The sequence below is a fragment of the Cibotium barometz genome, chromosome 26, assembly GCF_041138505.1.
Source record: "Cibotium barometz isolate CiBa-2024 chromosome 26, ASM4113850v1, whole genome shotgun sequence".
NCBI classification, from domain to species: Eukaryota; Viridiplantae; Streptophyta; class Polypodiopsida; order Cyatheales; family Cibotiaceae; genus Cibotium; species Cibotium barometz.
Window position 1 is genome coordinate 14,883,109 of NC_141071.1, and position 27,974 is coordinate 14,911,082.

General features: G+C 45.0%; 1 protein-coding gene across 1 annotated transcript in view; it reads right to left on the reverse strand.

The window, feature by feature from the left end:
• Positions 1-1,647: 1,647 nt before the first annotated feature.
• Positions 1,648-27,974, reverse strand: part of BLI (protein BLISTER) — a 62,757-nt gene continuing 36,430 nt past the window's right edge. Inside the window, exons 9-13 of the mRNA XM_086820310.1 lie at positions 3,548-3,670; positions 3,142-3,368; positions 2,933-3,001; positions 2,676-2,828; positions 1,648-2,472 (exon numbers count right to left, since the gene is read on the reverse strand). Of these exons, the coding sequence (XP_086676436.1) occupies positions 2,392-2,472; positions 2,676-2,828; positions 2,933-3,001; positions 3,142-3,368; positions 3,548-3,670 (653 nt within the window). The 3' untranslated portion in view covers positions 1,648-2,391. The remainder of the gene's footprint in view (positions 2,473-2,675; positions 2,829-2,932; positions 3,002-3,141; positions 3,369-3,547; positions 3,671-27,974) is intronic.

A 27,974-nucleotide genomic window follows, 5' to 3' on the forward strand; every position in this document is an offset into this window, starting at 1 on the left:
TTGTTCCTTATCCTCTCCACTTGCACCAGATTATCGTGGGACCATTGCCTTGGATTTTACATGCCTCAAATTTCCTTTCGATCTAGGCAGATACATAGATATCCTCATCATTGTTGGGAGCCCTTTATCCTTTTCATTTGACCTTGGGAATCATATTATTCATGTATGGGTCTTTCGCTACATCGACATTCAGTCATGGATGTGATTTTTGACTTTTGTACATAACCACTTGTATATGTCTTTTCTTTGGACACAACCACCCTTCGATTTCGAGGACGAAATCATTGAAGTAGTTTTCGTTGCACATACACATGGGGAATGGAACCTAGGTACTCGGACTTTCGTTACATGTGTACTTTTGAAGGACCTTGGACTATATTAGGTATAAGACTCATGGACATTGGACCCTTTTTTATCAATATGCTTTCATAAGTACTCTTACTCTTTGGAGCTCTAAGCTTCCATGGTGAACTTCTCCCTCTTGAGAAGCTGTGTGTACTCCATTACGAGTGCAATAGATGCTATTCCCCATAATGAGTGGGACGTGTGTTCCATGCTAATGAGTGCAATCCTTAGATTCCCTTCATTGCAAGATTCAAGTGGAGATTTCAATTATAGAACCCTCCTTTGATACCCAACATTAGAATGCCCTTGTACCTTCCTTAGGTCTTTAGGCCTCAAGTAGGGCTTTTACGTTTGATGCCCAACATTAGAATGTGCTTGTACCTTCCTTAGGTCTTTGAGCCTTTTTTATGTTTCAATACCCATCTTTTCTTGATCTTTGGTTCCCAAGGACATCCTCTTCGACATGGATGGCCTTGCCACCACTAGGAGGATTTCTTTCAACCCATGCTCAATTATTAAGGCTTGCATCCTTACAAAGTTCATGCATTGTGGAGCCAATCTCCAACTTAGACTAGAGAGCAATGGGAACTCCTAAATGATTTTGAGGATACCATCGGGAGGCTCCCACAGTGGATTCCATCCTTGGAGACTTAATGGCTGAGTATGCTTTACATTTGAAATTGATTCAACTTCAAAAACAAACACTACGGCTCGGTTTTGATAGCTTATATCAGTTTTTGCTCCTATGAGACTGGTACACTCGTCCAATTCTACCAAAATCAAATGCGAACCCGGACCATTGACTATCCTCTTTCTTGTGGCTTTACCACTGTACTCGTAATTAATTACACGAGATATCCAATACTTTAGGAAGAATATAATAAAATCATAAACTCGAATCAAGAACAATTTTGTTAGCATTATTTCACTTTCAAGTACGCCTTTAAAGAACTCCAAGAGAGCATTAACAGCTCACTCTTTGCACTCCATGATACATCTCATGTGACAAAAGCAAAGCATGTGCATCATATACGTACCTAGGCCTTTGCCTTTACCTACTTACTCACCAATGAAACAAGAAACTTTAGGATTCAAGGCGTTAAAAGACCTTCGCATGTGCAAGTATAACACCAAGAGTTATGCTCCCCCTTAATCTACACAAGATTACGATAGCACATTTTGAACAAAAATAGCATAATGAAGATCTTTCACCTTCCATTCCTGGCACCACTCCATCCTATTGAATCTTTGCAATTACTATCTGCATGTAAAAAACAATTTAAATGTCATGCTAGTCTTCTTCACTGCAATATGTGGGTCAATTTGTTTGGAACGGGTCAACTTGATATACATTGCAATATGTGACCACCACATTACTAAATATTGAAATATCTTCAAGTGTAAATACATGAAAGTAAGCTCATTTTCCTTCCATTTTATAGACTCTCATTGACTAACAAGCTAGAGAAAGTGTACAAGAGTTAAACCTTTTGCATGTGTAGCCTCCAAGCTCATCCGATGATTAGGATGTCCAAGAACCAAGGTTATAATATAGGTACACAACTTGACGCACACATGGATTGCCCCCATCATTTTGATTTCCAAATGGTGCACTGATAACTTCTTATACATGAAAAAAGGCGAGCTTTCAGAAAAATCCTCTACAATTATGAACTTGAAACCTGGGGGCTTCCTAACCTTTCAGGCAAAGGAGACTTGAGGTAAGTTGCTTTATCAACTCTCCATGGTCGTGGTTAAGGATGCATTCAGTCTATCTAGGAACTTAGATATATGATTCATGTTACAAGCAGACAGCAGATCCATCCGCCTAGATCTTTTTGCCTTGTGAAGAAAACCTTCATGATGATGGGCAGACGGGCAGTCAACAGACAGACAAAGAATGACTACCTGTGAAATTAAGTTTCTTGTGATACAAATGGCTTTTGAGGGAAAAAAAAAAGCCAACAAATTATCGGCATCAGCTGGCCTTCACAAAAATACCATACTACTCTCCGTGGCATTGAGTTTCCACCCTTGTACAACTGATCATATTAGTTTACTGGTCCGTCGTTTTGATGAACCGCCTGGGAAAAGCCGCATGATCCATCCAAGCACTCGCTCCACAACCTGAACATATATTGAAAAACACGCTATATCACAGGGCATCAATAAGTTCCAAATAAGATAGCTTTATATGTTTGAAGGCACCAGGCCCTTGCCCAAGTGGCTATCATACCACGCTGCCCAGAAGAGAGCTTTTCAAACCCTGAGACCTATAACATAAAATGTAACCCACTCAATTTTTTAAAAAGTTCAAGGGTAATCTATACCTCGTCTCCTTCATCTACATAAACACTATCTTGCTCCTCTTCATTAGAGTTCGCAACAGTTGCATTCCCTCCATGAGCCATATTTTGAGCAACAACAAGTTCTAGTCGCTGCGTTTGTGCTTCAAGCTTCTTTGATAGTTCTGTGTTTAATGCCTGAAAAAAACAAACTTAAATAACAGACAGGTAGACGAGAGGATCGTAAAGGGGAGGCTGAGCTCACAAACTAGAAGAATAATGCAATGCCATTAAGCCATCACCTGCAACTCAGAAGCTTTCGAAGACTCTCTTTTGAGCTTATCCAGCAAAGACAACTTCTCTGAGAGCAACTGGATCAATACACAAGTGTCATAGAATTGGTCACCAACAAGACTTCAGTTTTAACATTTCTTAAGATCCAATAACCCTCCACATGCATGCCTGCTCAGCCACACGAACCTAGTCATACCCAAAAAAAAATATGTTGTACCTCTGTGATCAGTGTGTCAATGTTGTTGATTGCTCTAAAGTCATCTGCTGCAGGTATTGTTGCAAGTGCAGATGGCATACTGGAGCCCAAGTGATGATGTGAGGGTATCGTTGTTGAAGAAGACGCTCCATATGTGTTATAAAGAGTCCCATGTAATTGAGAACCAGCTAGATTTTCATTAAGCAAAGACGGCGTTGTTTCCATGCTCTGAGTGGATGCATCCAGAACTACCAAGACATCAGAAGCAACACACTGATTCAGCACAAACAAGAGAACAACATTTTGTCTATGCTCATTACAGTGAGGCAGTCACTAATACTGCTACCCAGATTTTATCTCTGAGAAGCAGTCAAAGCTGCAAATCTCAGGACATTTCACACCTAGCTGGCAATGTACAATTAATTACCAAGATCATCTGTGGAAGTTGAGACATCCCTTGAATCTCTTTGCATCACTCCCTTTGTGTTTGATGTTTTAGAGCTTTCATTCATAAGCTTTTTCTGCAGCTGGCTTTGCAACAACTTCCTATCTACAAAGCAATATTTTCAAACATGACGTTAGAGTCTCTCCCTCTCTCTCTCCCTCTCTCTCTCTCTCTCTCTCTTTAGCAGTCATCTCCTGTCTGGACCATATACTCTGTAGGGAGTGAGGGCCTCTGTTATGGGTGTGCCCACCCGGTTAGGAGTTTCTCCATTTTTCCTCATTGTCCATTTTCCCTATTTGTAGGACCCGTGGGGGGGTATTTTTTTCTGTTGTCGACTGTAGATTTGCTGGCCGACCAGGAGTGGCCCATCATTTGCTGGCCCACTCGATTTTATCTAGTCATGGGGCTCTCATGGGGCTGGCTGCTGTCGGCCTGTTTTAGGCTGGCCGACCAGCAGCCCAGGGTGGTATATTTACCACCCTTGTCCCCCACATCATTTTCTACCGGATCTCTTGTATATAGTAGAGTTTATATAGCTTCTCTCTCTCCTACAGTTCTGCGTTTCTTTTCTCACAGGAGTTTGTCTCATTTCCACTGCCCATTCCGACATCTCTCCCCCACATTCACAGTCTACACATGAAACTTTTGTAACACATATTGGTCTCATAGGATCTTTTGTAGGTGTTAATAAATCTCTCTCCCTCTCCCTCTCTCTCTCTCTCTCTCTCTCTCTCTCTCTCTCTCTCTCTCTCTCTCTCTCTCTCTGTCAGCAGCTAACCCCGCCCCCTCCCTCGGCAGCCAACCATCACTAGTTTCTTCCGGACCCAGGAGGTGGAGGACACCCACATAGTGGATCTTGTGGACCCTCCACGAGCTGCTCTGGACCTACCTTGCCCGAGAGGAGTTACCTTGGACCGAGCCTCTGCACTCCAACGTGCCGGACGCCCTCGACACCCCTGTCGGCCACGATCACCTCGTCAGCTCCAAATCCAGGACATGCTCCACCGCCATCAAGCTACCTTTCCACGTGACATAGCTGAGGGAGACCTCTCGGCCATACTCGTCAACCCCATGCTTGACATTTTGGAGAGTGGTATACCATCTACTCGGAGCTGATGTTGCTCCCATGTTTTTATGTTTTTAGTATTCCATGACGAGTTTCCATGGATAGTTTTGTATCACCCCAATGAGATAGCTATATTTATGTTTTCATTCGGTTTTATTTTCCATTCCATGATGAGATATGCCATGGACATTATTGTACCACTTTGGTCTCGTAGGCCCATTGGGTCTTTAGTAGACGCTTAATATATCTTTCTTTCTTTCTTTCTGTCTCACTCTCTCTCTCTCTCTCTCTCTCTCTCTCTCTCTCTCTCTCTCTAAGCTGTCATTCATAAGCTTTTTCTGCAACTGGCTTAGCAACTTCCTATCTACATTAGCAATATTTTCCTCTCTTGTTGACATCTATGTCCCAGGCAGTGCTGTGTGAACACCGTAGGTAGCTAGGACACTTTTTCCTCTCCTTCGGAGGGGTTTTTTTCTCATGCACACGAACGCACCCTAAGCCACTTAGTGTGTGTACTTTCGTTTTGTACAACCAACATTATTGAGTTACGTGCCTTTTTCTCTCACAAGCTAACACGATTGTGTACTTGCTTCTTTGTGTGTATCTGTCATAGTCACAGGAAACGGGAGAAACGGCGCCCCGAAATGGGGAAACGCCGTTTCCCCATGTCGAACCCAGCGAAACGGCAAGAAACGGGGCGGGTGGTAGACGTTGCCTGACGTGGCATATTTTAATTCAAAAAACGATGGCAAAACGTAGATAGCCGCCTGTGATGTGCGTTGCCCACATGGCATAAAATAATAATTAAAAAACGTTGGTTGTGCGATACCGTTGAGACACGATGGCTGGCCCAAAAAATAATGTAAGGCTTCACCTTTGATGATGGCAGCCCACGTGGTATAAAATAATAAAAAAAAGGCGTTGGCTGGCCCACCCTACGATGCCCGTTGAGAGGAAACAATCACCGTCGCCTCTTGCCTGTTGCTTCCTTCCCGTTGCTCTCCTTGCAACTTGTCTCAACTCTCAACACCACACCATATGCATTGTACTTTCTATTCTTAATTCAACAAGAAATTGACTTCATCTTGAGGTGTCCTTTGCAAATCTGAGAAAGTCTCGCTGTTGAGTTTGTAATTACTAGTTTTTGGTTCTATAGTTTAATTTATCAAGTATATGTGCCGTTTCCATGCCGTTTCCGTTTCCCGTGGTTGCCATTTCCGTTTCCGAGGGAGGTTCCGTTTCTCGTTTCTGGTGACTATGGTGTCTGTGTGTGTGTTGTTGCTACTCCCCTCTCTACCCAACATTTGGTATCAGAGCTGAGGCTACAGCCATTGGAATTTGGGATTCAAGGTTTTCTTCGACAGTTTGTGGGCAAAAATCGAGGAGCTCGGTTAACTTGCAAATTCTCTTTCTCTTTGGGAAGCCCCACAAAAGGCTCTACAAGGCCTTGCTAGGCCCCCATTAAGGAAGCCTAAGCTCCATCTTGGAGCTTGACCTACTTAGGGCAGCCACCGCCCATCAATAGTAGCACTGCCGCAACAATACGCCTACACGAGCAGACTCGCCCGGACCTTTCCCCAAATCAATTTTTCGATTTGGGCAACTCCCCCTCCTCCGCCCTAGCAGCCCCCATTAGCCAACTGAGCCACTAGTTCTACCCGACGCCACCGTTGCACAACCCATTTTCAGATGTCAAAATTTTTTGGCTCATTTTACACGGGTGTATTCCTCATCATTTTCCAAGTCTCCCAAGCCAAAGAACTCCATAATCAGAGCCCATTTAGCTCATCAAAACCCTTATGCAAATTTTCAGCTTTTCCGAAAACAAAGCTAAATCGAGCCCTAGGTTGAATCCGACATTCCTCGTGCTCTCTTTTCATGCAATCGGCATCAACATACGACATCCCTACACCCTTCACTAGGGTCCTTTTTGGTCGTCAAGCCTCTATTCAAATAACTTTTCTATCCCTACACTATCATTTCAATACACTCGTAGGTCCTTGTCATCAGTGGATCATTGGGCATCACAAAAGGCTACCTTTTAGTGGACATTGAGTGTCTACAATGCATTGTGCAATGACATTTGCTTGGGACAAATTGTTAGTTTGCTTTGACTCATAGCTAACAATGATGTATTTGGAATGCTCTCTGCCGAGGACAAACTTGACCTGACTAACTACCAGTTGTGGGCGTATATGATGAGGCATCTACTAGTAGCCAAAGGGATTGTCACAAGCGATGATGCTCATCGAGTACTAATACACAACACCCTGCTCTTGGAGAATCTACTAGAGAAGTTGCAGATGCTTCAATGATACAGGCACATGCCATCATTGCTCTCTCCGTGAAGAGAAGCCATCGTTGCTCTCTCCGTGAAGAGAAGTATCATACCGCACATCCATCCATGTGTCACTACTAAGTTGGCGTGGGATGTCCTTACAGCACTATATTAGGTGCACAATTAGGCTCGTTTGGCCTACCAGAAAAAGCAGTTGGACCTTTTGCATATAAATGAGAGTGACTCTATGGATGAGTATCACACAAAGGTCAAAGACCTTGGTGAACACCTTGCAAACATTGATGAGCTTATTCCGGACAATTCTTTTGTCACTACCATCCTTAATGCATTGCCTAACACCTATAAGGGCTTTGCTACTACACTTTGGCTGCTAATGAAAGGCAATGCAAATGCCCTTTCTTTTGATGAGCTAGTGTCTTTGCTTCTGCAAAAGGAGCAATCCCGAACGAACAGGTCGAAAATGAGGATTGGCGATCGGGCTTTTGCCGCTCAAGGCAAAGGTGAAGGCAAGGCATCCAGAGCCAATGGCTACAAAGCTAAAGGTGGGACAATTGCTGTCACATGCACTCTGCACTGTAGTGTATGGTGACAAGATGGCTCATCATTAGTGCAACATTGTTCAGCAGAGTAGGACCCTTTTGGGATATGAAATTGTCGTACGCCGTGGCCCCATTGTAATCCTCAATCCAGGATATGTCATGCACGAGCTACATAGGTCGTTCCTCAGCCTTAGAGAGTCAGTCAGTCAGTCAAAGTCCCTTAACCCACTTGGAGAGAATCATTCATGCATATAGAGTCAGTAGAAGCCTTAGGGTTTGCATCAAATCATGATTGCATATTGCATATCATTCATCCCATATGCACATAGAGCACATAGACCATTGCAGAAGCCTTGGAATATTATCCAATATTTTAATCATATTTTCAGCATTTTTCCCACATTTTTTCAGCATTATTACCATTATTCCATTAAAGTAAGTCGTGTAGCAATTTATTGCTACAGTCAGCCAGTTTCATAACCAGCCAACCAGCATATAGGGCATATAAATAGCCTTGCTTTGCATCACCCATATCATCTCATGATCATCATCTCCTAAGCGATTCAGTCCACAGCAGCCTGGAGCATAATCGCTTGATCACATATAAGCATAAATCATCAAAACACAGCCAGCATTCAGCCAAGGAAAGAGGCGCATCAGTACCTTGCGTTTTCAACACTTATGCAAAATTCAGCATTCGTCATCGTTTTGCTACAGCCACTTCGGTGAAGGTAAAACGCATCATCTACATTCATTCATGGTGCATAAACTCAGCCTAGAACAGTCCCAAAGCAGCCCCTCTCTCAGCCTCAGTTTGCAGCCTTCCTACATTCCATTGGAAGAGTGCAGTGGCATGGAGATCAGTCATCATTGGTGCTTCTACAGTCGGGTACAGTTCAGCCCGACTCTTGGTCTTTCAAAGGTCTTGTGTTTGGCTTATCTATAGTCCCAAGTCAGTCATACATTAATTCTCTTCAAAGATAACAAAGCAAATACTCCTAGCAATAGGAGGGGACCCTTTAGTGGGTAATTTGAGACCCAATAAGTGTACACATCTCTCTCATCTCTTAAAGTTTGAAGTGATAAAGTGGATTGCTAGACTCGCGAGACTCAAGATAAAGAAGGCAGTGTGAGACTTTGTGTGACAGGATCCTCCATTAAGCATAATTCCGTTGCATGTACAATTCCCTCTTCTGGCAAGGATGTAGACAAGAGTCACAGTGAGAAGCCTAAGAAGAAGGGTAGATGTAATTGCTGTCGGAAGCTAGGGCACTACATAAATGAATGCAGGAAGAGGCTTGCAAAAGAGGAGAAGAAAGACTCTGGCATGTCTATGGCCGATGCATCAGCACCAAGTGCTGACAAAAAGGATTCAGCTAGCTATGCTCAAGATGAATGGGCATTCCAAGTACAATGCACCTATGATTCCTCTTTGCATGATGTATGCATGGCAACTACAGATGTCGATGTATGGTACTTTGATAGTGGTGCTAGCAAGCACATCACATCACAACATCATCTCTTCTCTTTCTTGGAGAATGCTCCAAAGGGGGGCATAGTTACATGTGCCAAAAACTCCAGTTATGCTGTCAAAGGAGTTGGGAAGATTGTGCTCACTGCTTCAAATGGTGGGACGATCACTCCCTCTCATGTATTGTATGTACCAGGTATCAAGAAGAACCTCTTGTTCGTCTCGGCCATTGTTGGGTCTGGCCCAATGGTCCATTTTATGGATGATATATACACTGTACATGATTGCAGTGATGGGGATATTATTATTGCATCTGGTACTTTATGTCAAACTTGATGCATATGAGAGAGTTGAATATGATGCACATGCAGTGTCTGGTACATCCAGTGTGACAGATGCAGAGCTTTGGCATGCTCGGTTTGGTCATCTGAACTTTGCTAGTCTGCTACACCTGCAAAGGCATGATATGATCTCTATATTGTCGACACTCGATGCACTTGAGCACCTTGTGCAATGAAGAGGAGCATGTGGACTTGTGCTTTTCATTGGGACTTGTGCCTGCGTGTACATACCCGGAAATGCTTGGTGGATTGGTGTTCCATTGGGTCTCGTACCTCGTGTACTTACTTGAGGCACGTCTATTTTGGTATAGTCTCATGAACGGGGATTGTCCATACCAATGCTGCATTGCATAGCATCTTTATGTGCTTGCTTGCCATTGAAATTGCATGTTGTTTTCATGTTTGCTTGACCAATGTGTAGTTCCGAGTAAGGGGACGCCCGTCCGCGAACCGTGCGTGTGAAACTATCTGCTGACATGGTTATGTGGCATGTGATAGGTGGTAGGTCATAAACCTAGCCTTAGGAGTTAGCACTAATTTATAAGTGAGTGTGTACACACTTAATTAAGTTTTGGGCGACCAAAACTCACTTATAAATTATGACCAACCCGATGTTCACACACACTGATGTCGCAAGGTGGACATACCCCAATGTCCACCGCCCAGACCTTATCCCCTTTGTACAAAGGGAGTAACTAGCCATGTGTCCACTCTAGCTTGCTCCACAAAGCACCTGCCTGCCACCTATACTGGACAACTCACCACCTCTCTCCTCCTCCTCTCTCTAGAGATTGGCGCCTCCTTCATGAGGATTCCTTCATGAGGACAGTTGGGCTGCATTTTCTGCGCATTCTCCTTCCCAACTCCATTTCCAAGCTTGCTAAGGTGATTTTCAAGCTTCCAAGAGTGATTCCGGATGCTAATCACTCTCCTACACACTCCCAATGAGAAAATTCAGCAAAACAGCTCTCTTTATTGCTGTAATTTCTGGTCTTTTTGCTGGAAACCCTAATTTCAATCCTCCTTTCTCAAGCTAAACCATAGGGAACTCCAAGGACTTCCATCACGAAGACTTTCGCTGTCATCGACTCTACTTGCTATTGGTAAGCTTTTACGCTTAAATATGGAAGCAAGTAGCAGGAGGGAGGAACCGGATTACAAGATCACATACCCTGTGTAGTGTTCTCTTGTCCTACGTGCTCTCTTGCAAATTGTTGCTACCATGTGTTGGTGGAACAATAGAGAGCAGATGGTAGGGAACATGGACACTTGAGAGGGTAGTGTGGATTGCAAGTCTACAACGACAACCACTTGTTTGCAATACTATTTTCATATGCATTGGTATGGAAATCTGGTCAGAAATGCCCATGACACTATGTACTTGATTCTCCTAACATCAATATACTTTATTTGAGGGAGGGGTCGGCCGTTCCAGGTCATTGTGTGTCTCTTGTCAATTCAGCAATTTACTTCTTGTATTTGAGCAAGTGTCCATTAAATCTTAGTGTATTTAAGTGTATTGATTAGCATTGTGTTCAACCAAGTTACAGTACATATGTGGCTGGTGGAGCCTGGCACGGTGTACATGTATGGGTCATGGAGCTGTTGGGGTAAAGGCATAATGCCCACCCTTATAGTGTGTACAAGCCCATAAGTTATAGTACATAGTACACTTAGTACTTTTAATGTACTAAGTGCATTATGTGTACTAGTGCAACATACATGTGTGATAGGGGAGTCACACACTCAATGCTATTGAGTTGACTTATCCCCACAACTCTCTCTCTCTCTCTCTCCCTTGTTTCTTTGTGTATGTCTCCCACATGAAAACCTAACCCTAATTCTTCTTCTCCCATTCAACTGGTATCAGAGCAGGCCTGTCCTCTCTGTTTGATCGAGCAAAGAAAGCCCAAGACTCCCTTTCGTCTGTGTATACTCTGGAAAGGCCAAGGTGTGTGAAGCGAAGGCTACAGAGGCGTGGTGCACATGGTAGAAGCGATGACCACAGCCGAATAGAGGCCTGACGGAAAGAGCAGGTGGCGGGTGTCCATACGCAGGCGTGTGATCGTGAAGGCAAGCTCGTAGCGAAGCCCAGGCAGCAGCACAGGTAGCCAGCAGCCTGGCGGACACGGAGTGCAGCGGCGTATCCAACTTTGCACGTAGCGAGCGTAAGCACTGTAGTAACCTGCAGAAGCTGGGAGCGATGGCGTGGAAGCTGGAGGAGTGCAGCGGCGTACCTATTCGCACGTAGCAAAACGTGTTATCGTTGAGCGCTAGACGGCAGCTTTGCCCGTTGCTTTTCGTGCGCCTACCTCCAAGCGCCTGCATCTTAGGCGCCTACAGTAGCAGCAGCTGCTGCCCAGCCATCCGTACAACTGCAGCAGGCGCATTAGCTTGATTGGAGCAGCCATCAAATCTGCAGCAAGGATCACCTCCAAGAACCTGCATAGCAGCTCCTTCAATTGCCCATTTCTGCAAAAGCAGCACCAGCATCAAAAATTCAGCCTGCAAATATCAGAGAAATTCAAAAATTACGAGGTATTTGCCTTCAATTTTGGGAATTTCTTATCAATTCAATCAATTGAGCAGGTACAGGTGCCGAATTGCTCAATTTCTGAGCAAAATTGGCAAAATTGGGTGACATTGGTCACAATCAGGATCAATTTGCTGGAAATTGGATGTCGAAATTTGGGGCTTTTGATGTAATTGTGCAATTAAGCACTCATACATGCTGTATGATGTGAGAAATCGCACATTTGGGCAAAATTGCAGCAAATTGCAGTGCAAATCAAGGGGCTTTTGTGCCGATTGGATTGATTTGCATGCAGGCAATCGCATTTGATGCTTTGGGCAATGTGTTGATGCCTGACAAGCACTGAATGTGCCTGTAAATCAAGGGGCTTTCATGTATTGGATGTATATGTGGCCAAGGGGAAGCATCGCGAAGACTCTGGATGCCTTCATGTGCGTCAATGTACCATGTATGATCAGCAATTGATCTTAAATCAAAGGGCTTTTCAAGATCGTATACTTGTTGAGCTTGGCAAAGCAGCAGGCAAGACATTTATGCCTTGAATCCTCAGAAATCAGCTTGCAGTCAAGGGGCTTTTGCCCAATTTCTGTTCGGAACTGTTGTATGCAGTGTTCGAGACTGTAAAAGTCTGATTTTCACTGATTTGGACAGCCAGGAGAGCATTTATTGCTACTGTACTTGCTGGTACAGATTTGGCACAGCTTTGTGCAAGTTTTGGCATGGCTGTACACTGATTTGAGTGAGGAAAAGGTTCAATTTCAGCTGCTGTACTTGCCGGTACAGGTTTGGTACATCATTGGTGAGCACTTAGTACTGCTGTACAGTACTTTGGAAGGGCAACAGAGCACATTTAAGGTGCTGTCCACAATCTGCAGCAACCAGATTTTGGTGATTTCATCACATAAAGTGGGAGTAGAGTTGCATTTGTGCTTCCGCAGTGGGAGATAAAGCTTGGGAGAACAACTGTGAGCACTTTGTGTGCTTTTGGTGCAGTGTTTGCACATTTTGCAGGGAGTCAGGCATTGACAGGTTGCATATTGCTATGGCAACCACAGGTGAGAGCTCTTCATTGCTTCACATCAAGAAGCTTGAAGGCTCACATAACTATGATATTTGGCAAACCCAGTGCTATAATGTGTTGCTCCAAAAGAAGCAGCACAAGCCTATTAAAGAAAGGGGTGTAATGCCCACTTCTCTTACTGCTGAAGAGTGGGAAGATATGGATGAGCTGGCAAGATCTACTATCATGTTGTCTGTGTCAAACTCTTTACTTTTCAGCATTCGTGAAGAGAAGACAGCTTGAGGAATGTGGCAAAGATTGCAGGACTTGTATGCCCAGCAAAGTGCCTCAAGCAAAGTGTATTGGTTGAAGAAACTCATAGGTCTTCAGATGAAGGAAGGGGAGTCTATGACAGCCCATCTAAATGAGTTTAATGGTATTGTCAGCCAAGTTATTAATCAAAAGTTGGCAATGGACGATGAGTTCAAAGCCACTTTTCTCTTATGCACTTTGCCAGAGAGTTGGAACACATTCAGGACAACCACTAGCAATTCGAATGCTATGCTGTCATATGCAGATGTTGAGGGTGCTCTTCTTCAAGAAGAGATGAACAGGAAAAACAACTCTGTTGGAAAGTCCAATGCAATGAATGCACATGGGAGATCCCAGCGAAGGGGAAAAAGCCAAGAACGGGGAAGAAACAAGTCCCGCTCCAAAAAGGACTTGGAATGCCATTATTGTGGCAAGAAGGGACACATCAAACAGCAATGCTACAAATGGAAAAATGATCAAAAGGAAAAGGGAAAAGGCAAAGACAAGGACAAAGATGAAGCCAAAGATGTAAAGCCAAAGGGCAAAAGTGGAGTCAAGATTGAAGAAATCAATGTGTCACATGCAGGTAATAGTGAGGATGAGGTCCTATTTACGTCTTCACTTGATGCCCATTCACTTCTTACAGGTGGTCATGGTATGCACTCATGGATCATTGATTCAGGTGCCTCCTTTCATGTCACAGGTTGCAGAGACTTGTTTGTCAGGTATACTGCTGGCAATGAAGGAGTAGTTTATTTGGGTGATAACCATGCATGCAAGATTCTTGGCAGAGGTGATGTGAGGCTTGTGTTTTCAGATGGCTCACAGCTTATGCTCCATGATGTCAGGCATGTGCCTGAGATCAAGAAGAACCTGCTTTCTACTGGACAGCTTGATGATGCTGATTATGTTACCACATTTGGTCGTGGAAAGTGGAAGATTAGTAAGGGCTCACTGGTTGTTGCCAAAGGCTCTAAGGTGGACACTCTTTACTTCATGCATGCAGGTGTTTGTCACCATGTTAATGTAAATGCAACCGAGCTGCCGGAAATCTCTATATGGCATAGCCGGTTGGGACACATGAGTGTCAAAGGAATGGAGCAATTGTCTCGTTTGGGTTACTTGCCTTCTCTAAAGTTTTCAAGTTTTCAGTTTTGTGAGCATTGTATATATGGTAGGCAACTACAGTGCCTCCACAAGAAAGCTCTTGGACAGAAAGATGCTCAGTTAGAGCTTGTGCATACAGATGTATGTGAGATGCCTCAGCTTTCTTTGGGAGGGGCAAAATACTTTGTGTCTTTTATTGATGATGCCACACGCAAGGTGTGGGTTTATCCTCTTCGTTTGAAGAGTGATACATTCTCAGTGTTTCAGAAGTTTGTTGCTCATGTTGAGAATCAAACTGGCAGAACACTGAAGACTTTGCGTTCCGACAATGGTGGAGAGTATATGTCCAAACAGTTTCAGGACTTTTGTGATGCTAAAGGCATCAAGAGGGAGCTCTCTACTCCTTATGATCCTCCACAAAACGGGACAACAGAGAGGATGAACAAGACCATTCAGGAGAAGGTCCGTTCTATGTTGTCACATGCTGCGTTACCTCATGGTTTTTGGGCTGAAGCTGTTATGACAGCCATTCATCTTATAAACAGGTCACCTAACACGAGGCTTGGTGGGAAAGTGCCAGAAGAAGTATGGATAGGGAAGCGTCCGTCATACAAGCACTTGAGAGTGTTTGGTTGCGTTGCGTACGTGCACATACGCAGGGAAATGCGCACCAAACTTGATCCTAAGTCTCACAAATGCATATTCCTAGGATATGGTGACAGAGGTGAAATGGGGTATAGACTTTGGGATCCCGTGAATAGAAAGATTACACGCAGCAATGATGTCATTTTTGATGAAACATGCATGTATAAAGAGCCTGCAAGGCAACAGGAGCCTAGCAGAGTCATCTTTGATGATGATGGACATCATGGACAACAACCAAGGCTTGTAAATCAACCATTACAGCAGCAAAACCAACCCTTAAATGGTGCTGAAAATGGTCCAAATGGACAGCCAGAGATGGCAGAAGATATCCCTATGGATATACCACAGTTAGAGGAGATACCGGGCATGATTTTTCAGCCTTATGGCATGGAACAGGAGCCACCAATAGGTGATATGCAGGCTGGACACAGCAACCTACAAATGATGGTCATTGGGTACGGAGGTCCACAAGACCCTCCAGAGCCCCTGACAGGTTTGTTCCAGGGGTTGACTACTTGATGCTCACTGACTGTGGGGAGCCCTCATGTTATAAGGAGGCTTTACAGAGGGCAGACAAGGCTCTTTGGGAGCGTGCCGTGAAGTCAGAGATGGATTCTCTGCACAAAAATGGAACATGGAAGTTGGTGCATTTGCCTGCAGGCAAGAAAGTTTTGCCATGCAAGTGGGTTTACAGGCTCAAAGTTGCACCAGATGCAAAGCCAAGATACAAAGCCAGGTTAGTGGCTAACGGCTTCAAGCAAGAATATGGTGTGGACTTTGAGGAGATCTTCTCTCCAGTGGTCAAAATGACCACACTTAGAGCTGTGTTAGCTTTGGTTGCACATGATGATCTAGACTTGATTCAGATGGATGTGAAGACTGCTTTTCTTCACGGTGATCTCCATGAGGAGATATATATGCAACAGCCAGAGGGTTATGCAGTGAGTGGAAAGGAGAAGCTTGTATGCAAGCTGAAAAAGAGTCTTTATGGGCTCAAACAGGCACCAAGGAAATGGTATCACAAATTTGATACATTCATGAAATCCCAGAATTTCAGGAGAAGTGACATAGATCACTGCTTGTACACCAAGAAAGCTTTGGATGGCAGTCTATTGATCCTCATCTTGTATGTTGATGATATGTTGATTGCCGGGAAATCTCGTAAGGAGATGGATACCTTGAAGCAGAGGCTGCATCAAACCTTTGATATGAAGGATTTGGGTGATGCAAATCACATCTTGGGTATGCGGATACTTCGGGACAGAAATCAGCATGTGTTGTATTTGTCTCAGAAGGAATACATTGGCAAAGTCTTGCAAAGGTTCAATATGGACGGGGGGAAGAAGACTAGTACTCCTTTGCCTCCATATGTGAAACTCAGTGCTATGGACAGCCCACAGTCAGATAGTGGCAGGGCTGATATGGCCAAGATTCCGTATGCTTCAGCTTGTGGCAGTCTCATGTATGCCATGGTTGCTACTAGGCCGGACATTGCATTTGCAGTGAGAGTGGTTTCTAGATACATGGCCAACCCTGGCAAGAAGCATTGGGAAGCAGTGAAAGGTGTCATGAGATACCTGAAGGGCACACAGGATATGTGCATTTGTTTTGGCAAACAGGATGCATTAGTGCATGGTTACATGGATTCGGATTATGCCGGTCATCCAGATAACCGGAAGTCTACTACCGGTTATGTGTTTACATTCACAGGAGGTGCTGTGTCATGGATATCCAGGATGCAGAAGTGCACTGCCTTATCTACTACAGAGGCCGAGTATATTGCAGCCACAGAGGCTTGCAAGGAGGCATTATGGCTATCTCGGTTAGTGGTTGATTTGGGTTATACAGGAGATATTCCATTGTTGCATTGTGACAGTCAGAGTGCCATCCAGTTGGCAAAGAACCCTGTCTTTCATGCAAAGACGAAGCATGTGGATGTGAAGTATCACTTCATCAGAGAGGTGATAGAGAACAAGCAAATTCAGCTTGTTAAGATTCATACGGCAGCTGATCTGTTGACAAAGAGTTTGCCTCCGGAGCGGTTTGCTCATTGCAGACACTTAATGGGCATTGGATGAGGCCAGTTTCAGCCTTGATATGGCCTTGTATATTATCATGTACATGCTGATTTTTCTTTTCCTTTACTTAAGGGCACTTTGCCTTTAAGTGGGAGGTTGTTGGGGTAAAGGCATAATGCCCACCCTTATAGTGTGTACAAGCCCATAAGTTATAGTACATAGTACACTTAGTACTTTTAATGTACTAAGTGCACTATGTGTACTAGTGCAATATACATGTGTGATAGGGGAGTCACACACTCAATGCTATTGAGTTGACTTATCCCCACAACTCTCTCTCTCTCTCTCTCCCCCTTGTTTCTCTGTGTATGTCTCCCACATGAAAACCTAACCCTAATTCTTCTTCTCCCATTCAGGAGCTTGACATGATGTAATTCCCAGGATAGTACATGTGTGGCGGGTGGGACCTGACATGGTGTACATGTATGGCTCATGGAGCCTGACATGATTTAATTCGCTCATGGAGCTTGACATGATGTAATTCCCCTGGAATTACATCATGTCAGGCTCCATGAGCCATACATGTACACCATGTCACGCAGGGGAATTACATCATGTCACGTTCCATGAGCCATACATGTCTACCATGTCACGCCCCACTAGCCACACGTACTATCATGTCAGACTACACCAGCCATAGGAAATTACATCATGTCAAGCTCCATGAGCCATACATGTACACCATGCATGCCCCACCAGCCACACATGTACTATCATGTATGGCTACACCAGCCATACATGTACTGTCATGTCAGGCTCCATATGCCACACAAACACACCATGTCAGGCTACACCAGCCATACATGTATGTCATGTCAGGCTCCACATGCTACACATGAGCAATAGAAAAATAGAAGCTGTAAGGAATTTTGTGACATATGTTCTTAACAAATCTCTGACCAAGACTTTGCAAAACATCACTCCTTACAAAGCTTGGCATGATAGGAAGCCATCCATGGCTCATATGCGTGTATTTGGATTCTTGGCTTATGCTCTTGTGCTTGAGCAGCATCGCATGACGCTTGATGATAAGGCAGTAAAATGCATTTTGGTGGGCTTCAGTTCAGACGATAAAGGGTACAGTCTCTACCCTACTGCCTCACATCGTATTATGGTTAGCAGAGACGTGGTTTTTTTGGAGAATTCTTCTCAGCCCTTGCTTGAGTGCAAATAACAGCCACATGCCGGCTCACAGGATCTCTTTGATACTCTATGTCATGGCCCTGTGAAAATGGAACAGTACAAGTGTGGGCATGGTGGTTGCACAGTCAGAATATTTTATGATTCACATGGGGGGTGCCCGGACAGAGTTTAAGATGTGTGGACATCCCTAGGTTGGAAGGGGGGAACTAGAAACATTAAACTTTAATGTTTATTAAAGTTTGCCCCTAGGCCTTAGTGGCCCTAGGGAACTTATTAAAGTTTGGGGCCCTAGGGACTAATTTGGGAAGAGGGCCACTTTTGGAGTAAGTGTTTCTCTCTCCTCCCTCTCTCTCTAGCTTTTTGGGGAGTCGTGGAGCAAAAGTGGAGGAGCCTTCATGCGCATGTACTCAAGCGTGGAGAAGTGGAAGGAGAAGGGCGACTGCTGAAGACTCTTTGCTGCAGTTTTCCCTGTGCAAACCAGCCGTACAGCATGTACGGACAGACTGCAGGCACTTCCTTGGTCCACGCTACACACAGGCGGCTGTTAATTGCTGCTGGATTCTCTGCGCACAGGTCTGGTCAGGCTGTACCAGCAGGTACAACAGCAGTACAGTACTGTACGGCTGCCGTACAGTGTACGGACAGCCAGGTACAGCAAGTACAGTTGCTACAGGCTGCTGTAGGCGGCGTAAACAGGTGCTGGACAGGTCTGTGTACTCAGATTCAGGCAGGTACAAGAGTGGACAGCGGACTGTTTGTGCAAGTACAACTCACACGTATCCCGGGGGGGTACAGACGGGTACAGGGCTGTTTTTCAGATCTGTACATTCAAAGTCGGTACAAAGGTGGACAGAGGTTGGTTTTTCATGAACATAGACATCATGTCGATGGCGTTCAACTGATGGAACTTTCAGCCTTTCTATGCTTTGATTCAGGACTGTTTTGGGACAGTTTATGGGCTGTTTTTGTTTGGTCGCAAATTCAGCCATGTGCTTGGGTTTTTGGCTGCAAGTACAAGGTCTTGTGGTTATGTTTCTTGGCATGGGAGTGATGCAAGCTCCATGGCTGCGTGCTCAAGGAGCAGATTGTTTTCTTCCTGCTAGAAAGGAATAGTGGGACCTACAGTTATGAGCATCTCTATGTTGCCAGATGTTTCATGAGGGAACAGGTAACTAGATGCATGGGAAACAGGACAGAAGTTTCAAAGGGGAACAGGCCTAAAGGTTTCATGTGGAAACAGGTCGTAGGTTTTCTCGAACAGACATGTTTTTGGGTTTCTCCAGGAGATAGGTCACATGCAGGCAGAAGGTACAGGAGTGGACACGTGTGGTACAGCCTTGCTACTGATAGGACAGGGGACAGGGAATCCATGACAGAGATGGATAATACCCTTGGATGGTAGAGAGGGTTTGTACAGGTGTGTCAACTGTATGGTATGCTTTGCTGTGATACTCTCTTGAGAGACAGTTTGGGAGTCTGTGTTGTGATGCAGAAGCACTGGATGTGTCAGGGTGTGATGCTGTTCATAGTGTGAGAGGCTATGGATGGTTGTGGCAGCCTTGATCATGGGAGAAAGCTTCTGTATGCCGACTCAATGTGAGAGAGTCTTTTGATATGAACAATGGCTGGACTTGTTTGGGGATGCCGTGTGGACAAGAAGCCAGATGTGATGGGGAGAAAACCTGAATTAGGGTTTAGAGTTCATTCATGGGAGACATACACAGAGAAGCAAGGGAGAGAGAGAGAGAGTTGTGGGGATAAGTCAACTCATCAATAGCATGAGTGTGTGACTCCCCTATCACACATGTATATTGCACTAGTACACATAGTGCACTTAGTACATTAAAAGTACTAAGTGTACTATGTACTATAACTTATGGGCTTGTACACACTATAAGGGTGGGCATAACGCCTTTACCCCAACAACCTCCCACTTAAAGGCAAAGTGCCCTTAAGTAAAGGAAAAGAAAAAATCAGCATGTACATGATAATATACAAGGCCATATCAAGGCTGAAAATGGCCTCATCCAATGCCCATCAAGTGTCTGCAATGAGCAAAACGCTCCGGAGGCAAACTCTTTGTCAACAGATCAGCCGGGTTGTCATCCGTGTGAATCTTAACAAGCTGAATTTGCTTGTTCTCTATCACCTCTCTGATGAAGTGATACTTCACATCCACATGCTTCGTCTTTGCATGAAAGACAGCGTTCTTTGCCAACTGGATGGCACTCTGACTGTCACAATGCAACAATGGAATATCCCCTGTATATCCCAAATCAACCACTAACCGAGATAGCCATAATGCCTCCTTGCAAGCCTCTGTGGCTGCAATATACTCGGCCTCTGTAGTAGATAAGGCAGTGCACTTCTGCATCCTGGATATCCATGACACAGCACCTCCTGTGAATGTAAATACATAACCGGTAGTAGACTTCCGGTTATCTGGATGACCGGCATAATCCGAATCCGTGTAACCATGCACTAATGCATCCTGTTTGCCAAAGCAAATGCACAAATCCTGTGTGCCCTTCAGGTATCTCATGACACCTTTCACTGCTTCCCAATGCTTCTTGCCAGGGTTGGCCATGTATCTAGAAACCACTCCCACTGCAAATGCAATGTCCGGCCTAGTAGCAACCATGGCATACATGAGACTGCCACAAGCTGAAGCATACGGAATCTTGGCCATATCAGCCCTGTCACTATCCGACTGTGGGCTGTCCATAGCACTGAGTTTCACATATGGAGGCAAAGGAGTACTAGCTTTCTTCCCCCCGTCCATATTGAACCTCTGCAAGACTTTGCCAATGTATTCCTTCCGAGACAAATACAACACATGCTGATTTTTGTCCCGAAGTATCCGCATACCCAAGATGTGATTTGCATCACCCAAATCCTTCATATCAAAGGTTTGATGCAGCCTCTGCTTCAAGGCATCCATCTCTTTACGAGATTTCCCGGCAATCAACATATCATCTACATACAAAATGAGAATCAAGAGACTGCCATCCAAAGCTTTTTTGGTGTACAAGCAGTGATCTATGTCACTTCTCCTGAATTTCTGAGATTTCATGAATGTATCAAATTTATGATACCATTCTCTTGGTGCCTGTTTGAGCCCATAAAGACTCTTTTTCAGCTTGCATACAAGCTTCTCCTTTCCACTTACTGCATAACCCTCTGGCTGCTGCATATATATCTCCTCATGGAGATCACCGTGAAGAAAAGCAGTCTTCACATCCATCTGAATCAAGTCCAGATCATCATGCGCAACCAAAGCCAACACAGCTCTAAGTGTGGTCATTTTGACCACTGGAGAGAAGATCTCATCAAAGTCCACACCATATTCCTGCTTGAAGCCCTTAGCCACTAACCTGGCTTTGTATCTTGGCTTTGCATCTGGTGCAACTTTGAGCCTGTATACCCACTTGCATGGCAAAACCTTCTTGCCTGCAGGCAAATGCACCAACTTCCATGTTTCATTTTTATGCAGAGAATCCATCTCTGACTTCATGGCACGCTCCCATAGAGCCTTGTCTGCCCTCTGTAAAGCCTCTTTATAACATGAGGGCTCCTCACAGTCAGTAAGCATCAAGTAGTCAACCCCTGGAACAAACCTGTCAGGGGCTCTGGAGGGTCTAGTGGACCTCCGTACCCAATGACCATCATTTGCAGGTTGCTGTCCAGCCTGCATATCACCCATTGGTGGCTCCTGTTCCATGCCATAAGGCTGAAAAATCATGCCCGGTATCTCCTCCAACTGTGGTATATCCATAGGGATATCTTCTGCCATCTCTGGCTGTCCATTTGGACCATTTTCAGCACCATTTAAGGGCTGGTTTTCCTGCTGTAATGGCTGATTTACAGCCCTTTGTTGTTGTCCATGATGTCCATCATCATCAAAGATGACTCTGCCAGGCTCCTGTTGCCTTGCAGGCTCCTTATACATGCATGTTTCATCAAAAATGACATCATTGCTGCGTATGATCTTTCTATTCATGGGATCCCAAAGTCTATACCCCATTTCACCTCTGTCACCATATCCTAGGAATATGCATTTATGAGACTTAGGATCAAGTTTGGTGCGCATTTCCCTGCGTATGTGCACGTACGCAACGCAACCAAACACTCTCAAGTGCTTGTATGACGGAGGCTTCCCTGTCCATACTTCTTCTGGCACTTTCCCACCAAGCCTCGTGTTAGGTGACCTGTTTATAAGGTGAACGGCTGTCATAACAGCTTCAGCCCAAAAACCATGAGGTAATGCAGCATGTGACAACATAGAACGGACCTTCTCCTGAATGGTCCTGTTCATCCTCTCTGCTGTCCCGTTTTGTGGAGGATCATAAGGAGTAGAGAGCTCCCTCTTGATGCCTTTAGCATCACAAAAGTCCTGAAACTGTTTGGACATGTACTCTCCACCATTGTCGGAACGCAAAGCCTTCAGTGTTTTGCCAGTTTGATTCTCAACATGAGCAACAAACTTCTGAAACACTGAGAATGTATCACTCTTCAAGCGAAGAGGATAGACCCACACCTTGCGTGTGGCATCATCAATAAAAGACACAAAGTATTTTGCCCCTCCCAAAGAAAGCTGAGGCATCTCACATACATCTGTATGCACAAGCTCTAACTGAGCATCTTTTTGTCCAAGAGCTTTCTTGTGGGGGCACTGTAGTTGCCTACCATATATACAATGCTCACAAAACTGAAAACTTGAAAACTTTAGAGAAGGCAAGTAACCCAAACGAGACAATTGCTCCATTCCCTTGACACTCATGTGTCCCAACCGGCTATGCCACATAGAAATTTCCGGCAGCTCGGTTGCATTTACATTAGCATGGTGACAAACACCTGCATGCATGAAATAAAGAGTGTCCACCTTAGAGCCTCTGGCAACAACCAGTGAGCCCTTACTAATCTTCCACTTTCCACTACCAAATGTGGTAACATAATCAGCATCATCAAGCTGTCCAGTAGAAAGCAGATTCTTCTTGATCTCAGGCACATGCCTGACATCATGGAGCATAAGCTGTGAGCCATCTGAAAATACAAGCCTTACATCACCTCTGCCAAGTATCTTGCATGCATGGTTATCACCCAAATAAACCACTCCTTCATTGCCAGCAGTGTACCTGACAAACAAGTCTCTGCAACCTGTGACATGAAAGGAGGCACCTGAATCAATGATCCATGAGTGCATACCATGACCACCTGTAAGAAGTGAATGGGCATCAAGTGAAGAAGTAAATAGGACCTCATCCTCACTGCCACCTGCATGTGACACATTGATTTCTTCGATCTTGACTCCACTTTTGCCCTTTGGCTTTACATCTTTGGCTTCATCTTTCTCTTTGTCTTTGCCTTTTCCCTTTTCTTTTTGATCATTTTTCCATTTGTAGCATTGTTTTTTGATGTGTCCCTTCTTGCCACAATAATGGCATTCCAAATCCTTTTTGGAGCGAGACTTGCTCCTTCCCCTTTCTTGGCTTTTCCCCCTTTGCTGGGATCTCCCACGTGCATTCATTGCATTGGACTTTCCAACAGAGTTGTTCTTCCTGTTCATCTCTTCTTGAAGAAGAGCACCCTCAACATCTGCATATGACAGCATAGCATGCGAATTGCTAGTGGCTGTCCTGAATGTGTCCCAACTCTCTGGCAAAGTGCATAACAAAAAAGTGGCTTTGAACTCATCGTCCATTGCCAACTTTTGATTTATAACCTGGCTGACAATACCATTAAACTCATTGAGATGGGCTGTCATAGAAGCCCCTTCCTTCATCGGAAGGCCTATGAGTTTCTTCAACCAATACACTTTGCTTGAGGCACTTTGTTGGGCATACAAGTCCTGCAATCTCTGCCACATTCCCCAAGCTGTCTTCTCTTCACGAATGCTGAAAAGTAATGAGTCTGACACAGACAACATGATAGTAGATCTTGCCAGCTCATCCATATCTTCCCACTCTTCAGCAGTAAGAGAAGCGGGCATCACACCCCTTTCTTTGATTGGCTTGTGCTGCTTTTTCTGGAGCAACACATTGTAGCACTGGGTTTGCCAAATATCATAGTTATGAGAGCCTTCAAGCTTTTTGATGTGAAGCAATGAAGAGCTCTCACCTGTGGTTGCCATAGCAAAATGCAACCTGTAATGCCTGACTCCCTGCAAATGTGCAAACACTGCACCCAAAGCACACAAAGTGCTCACAAATGTTCTCCCAAGCTTTATCTCCCACTGCGGAAGCAAGAATGCAACTTTTCTCCCACTTTATGTGATGAAAACACCAAAATCTGGTTGCTGCAGATTTTGGACAGCACCTTAAATGTGCTCTTTTGACTCTCCAAAGTACTGTACAGCAGTACCAAGTGCTCACCAATGATGTACCAAACCTGTACCGGCAATTTCAGCAGCTGAATTTGAACCTTTTGATCACTCAAAACAGTGTACAGCCATGTCAAAACATGCACAAAGCTGTGCCAAATCTGTACCAGCAGGTACAATAGCAATAAATGCTCTCCTGGCTGTCCAAATGAGTGAAAATCAGACTTTTACAGTCCCGAACACTGCATACAACAGTCCCGAACAGAAATTGGGCAAAAGCCCCTTGACTGCAAGCTGATTTTTGAGGATTCAAGGCATAAATGTCTTGCCTGCTGCTTTGCCAAGCTCAACAAGCATACGAACTTGAAAAGCCCCTTGATTTAAGATCAATTTCTGATCATACATGGTACATTGACGCACATGAAGGCATCCAGAGTGTTCACGATGCTTCCCCCTGGCCACATATACATCAAATATATGAAAGCCCCTTGATTTACAGGCACATTGAGTGCTTGTAAGGCATCAGCACATTATCCACAGCATCAAATGCGATTGCCTGCATGCAAATCAACCAAATCGGCACAAAAGCCCCTTGATTTGCACTGCAATTTGCTGCAATTTTGCCCAAATGTGCGATTTTTCACATCATACAGCATGTATGAGTGCTTAATTGCACAATTACATCAAAAGCCCCAAATTTCGACATCCAATTTCCTGCAAATTGATCCTGATTTGACCAATTTCCTGCAAATTTATCCTGATTGTGACCAATGTCACCCAATTTTGCCAATTTTGCTCAAAAATTGAGCAATTGGGCACCTGTACCTGCTCAATTGATAATTGTACCTGCTCAATTGCAAGTCCCAAAAAAAAATTGAAGCAAAATACCTCTGATTTTTTTTTTTTTTTTCTGTCGCAATTTGCAGGCTGAATTTTGTGTTGATGCTGTTGCAGAAAAGGGCAGTTGGAGCTCTCGTCCACTCGCGGCTTGGCCTCCGCCTCGTCCAGCTCCACCTTCACGACGGCCCTCTGGGTCACCGCCGTCACCTGGCCCACCGTCAGGCTGCTGCCGCGCAGTACCACCTTCTCGCTCTCCCAGAACTGGCGTACCATGCGCCTGACGTCCTCGAAGTGGCTGGGCTGCAGTGCCTCTGCGGCCTTGCCCTAGTGAGGGGGTTTCGTTCCCGTTGCCTGTGCAGGGTAAGAACCCGCTGTTCGTGGACGGCTTAGGACGGTGGAGAAGGGTGAAGAGCCAAGCAGGATAGTCAGCGTCGGGGCGGATGGAAGGGTCGGCACCCTGCTGCGAGCGCTGGGCGTCTATTTGTTGGCTACGCGAGTTGACGGGCGCCGGAGCCTACTAGCTTTCGCTTCGCGTGGTTTCGCTAGGTGACCAGCGGTCGACTAAAGCCTTCGCCGCCAGTGCTCCACGCTCGACGTTCGCCTTCGCTTGCCTAGCGCCTATACGCCCAGCGCTAATGCGCTTTGCAGCCCGCCTATCTTCTTCGCTCGCTTATGAGCGCAACCTGCTTTGGCTGCTGCGACTGTTGGGCAGCGTAGACTACCTGCTGGTTCTTCTCCTGTTGGATGCAGCCTGTGTGGTGCTCTTGTCGTGTCCTTGCGACTAGTTGATGTAGGCGCCTCACCACATCCACACGAGCAAGCCTGCTTGCACAGAGATTCGACGGGCACCGGCTCTGATACCAGTTGATGGGGAGAAAACCTGAATTAGGGTTTAGAGTTCATTCATGGGAGACATACACAGAGAAGCAAGGGAGAGAGAGAGAGAGTTGTGGGGATAAGTCAACTCATCAATAGCATGAGTGTGTGACTCCCCTATCACACATGTATATTGCACTAGTACACATAGTGCACTTAGTACATTAAAAGTACTAAGTGTACTATGTACTATAACTTATGGGCTTGTACACACTATAAGGGTGGGCATAACGCCTTTACCCCAACAAGATGCAGGTTCTTTGCAGGCTTCAGGAGTTCTACTGGGACGGCTGAATTACCAGCTTTATATTGTAATCAAAGCTCTTATAATCAATTAAAGAAATACCGCAAGGGGCGCCACTGCGATTTGGGGCCAATCGGTGTCCGTGTACTATTTGCAGGAGCACTCTAGCTCCCCCTGTTTGTTTTCCTTTTCTAGGTCCTCAATGGTGTTGAAGTGTTTTATGTGCGAGTGTTTGTTCCACCGCCCTTTGGTTTATCTGAAGGCCGGTTTACAAGGTTCCGTTGTCGGGACACATCGTCGACTTTCTCAAGGAGGCGAGTCCGTGGTTGCTTTGGTCGGGACAATCGCCAACTTTCCTAAGGGGGCGAGCTCGTGGTTGTCTCATGAGAGTCACATCAAAAGCTTCAACATGAGGAAAGTGAAAAGAAAGTGCAGGACACAGTACAGGATTTTGTGTCTTTGCCTATATGAGGTGAAGAGCAAGAGCTGAAGATGAAGCTCAAGAGAAAAGACACCAAGGACAAGAAGTAGTCGGCCAGGAACAAGAAGCAGTTGAAGTGTTATGGTGCAGGAGATGCGTTGAAGGCTATGGCTTTCGACAGTTTGTCACCGGTGGTATCTTCATAGAGGCTTCATGGGTTCGGAAGACAGTTTCTTTCTATGTTTATCAGTGGTGATCTACTATGCTTCATCGAGAACTTGTGCTTATCACTTGGGTGGAGTGCAAGCAGGTTTTGGGTGCCTGAGGATGTATCAGATGAGGCTCAGATGGAAGTGGAGGAACTTGACGAGGTTCTTATTCCTGAGCATATACTGGCACATAAGGAAAGAAAGGTACAGGGTAAGGTTTCCCGTCGCTATCCTGTGAAGTTCAACAGCTGTTCACTGATGGATACGAAGTGGATGGAGGAGGTTCACTGATGGATGCGAAGTGGATGGAGGAGGGTGACTTAGCAGATTCACCTTAGGAGTTGCAGCTTTATCTTGATGCCTATGAGTTGGAGTCGACTCTTGTTACGGCTCATTCAGGTTCAGCAGAGCATAGGTCTGGAGCATTGCCTGATGCTCAAGAGGGGGGTAGCACCTCCGCTCCCTTGTTACAGACAGGCTCAGTTGCTATCTAGGAGTCACTTGGTGACATCTTTGTATTCACCCGAAGGTACTGAAGCTGACAGTACATCTGCTTATGGGACTTCTATGATCTTGTGTTCTAGACACATGAGATGATGGTTGAGTATGGTTCACAGTCGCGCGCACCTGGAACTCTAACTGCAACTATGGAAAACTCTATGGAGGACATAAGTCTTGCGAGCAGTCCTAGAGTTGGTTTGGTTCATGGAAATATGGATCGAACTCTGTTTGTGCATGTATGCATACACTTTTTGAGGTAGAGGTATTTTTTGTATTCTGGTGCCATTGGATCCTGGTATCATTGAGAATACATTGGGAAAATACTCTACATTGTGTCATGTGCTGCATGTATGTTGGTATGATACATCAAGTGCTTTATTATGTTCATGGATGCACCATTGCGTGTAACTCCTGCGGGATGGCCATGAGAACATATGTGGGAAAGTACTTGGTAGATGTAGTGTT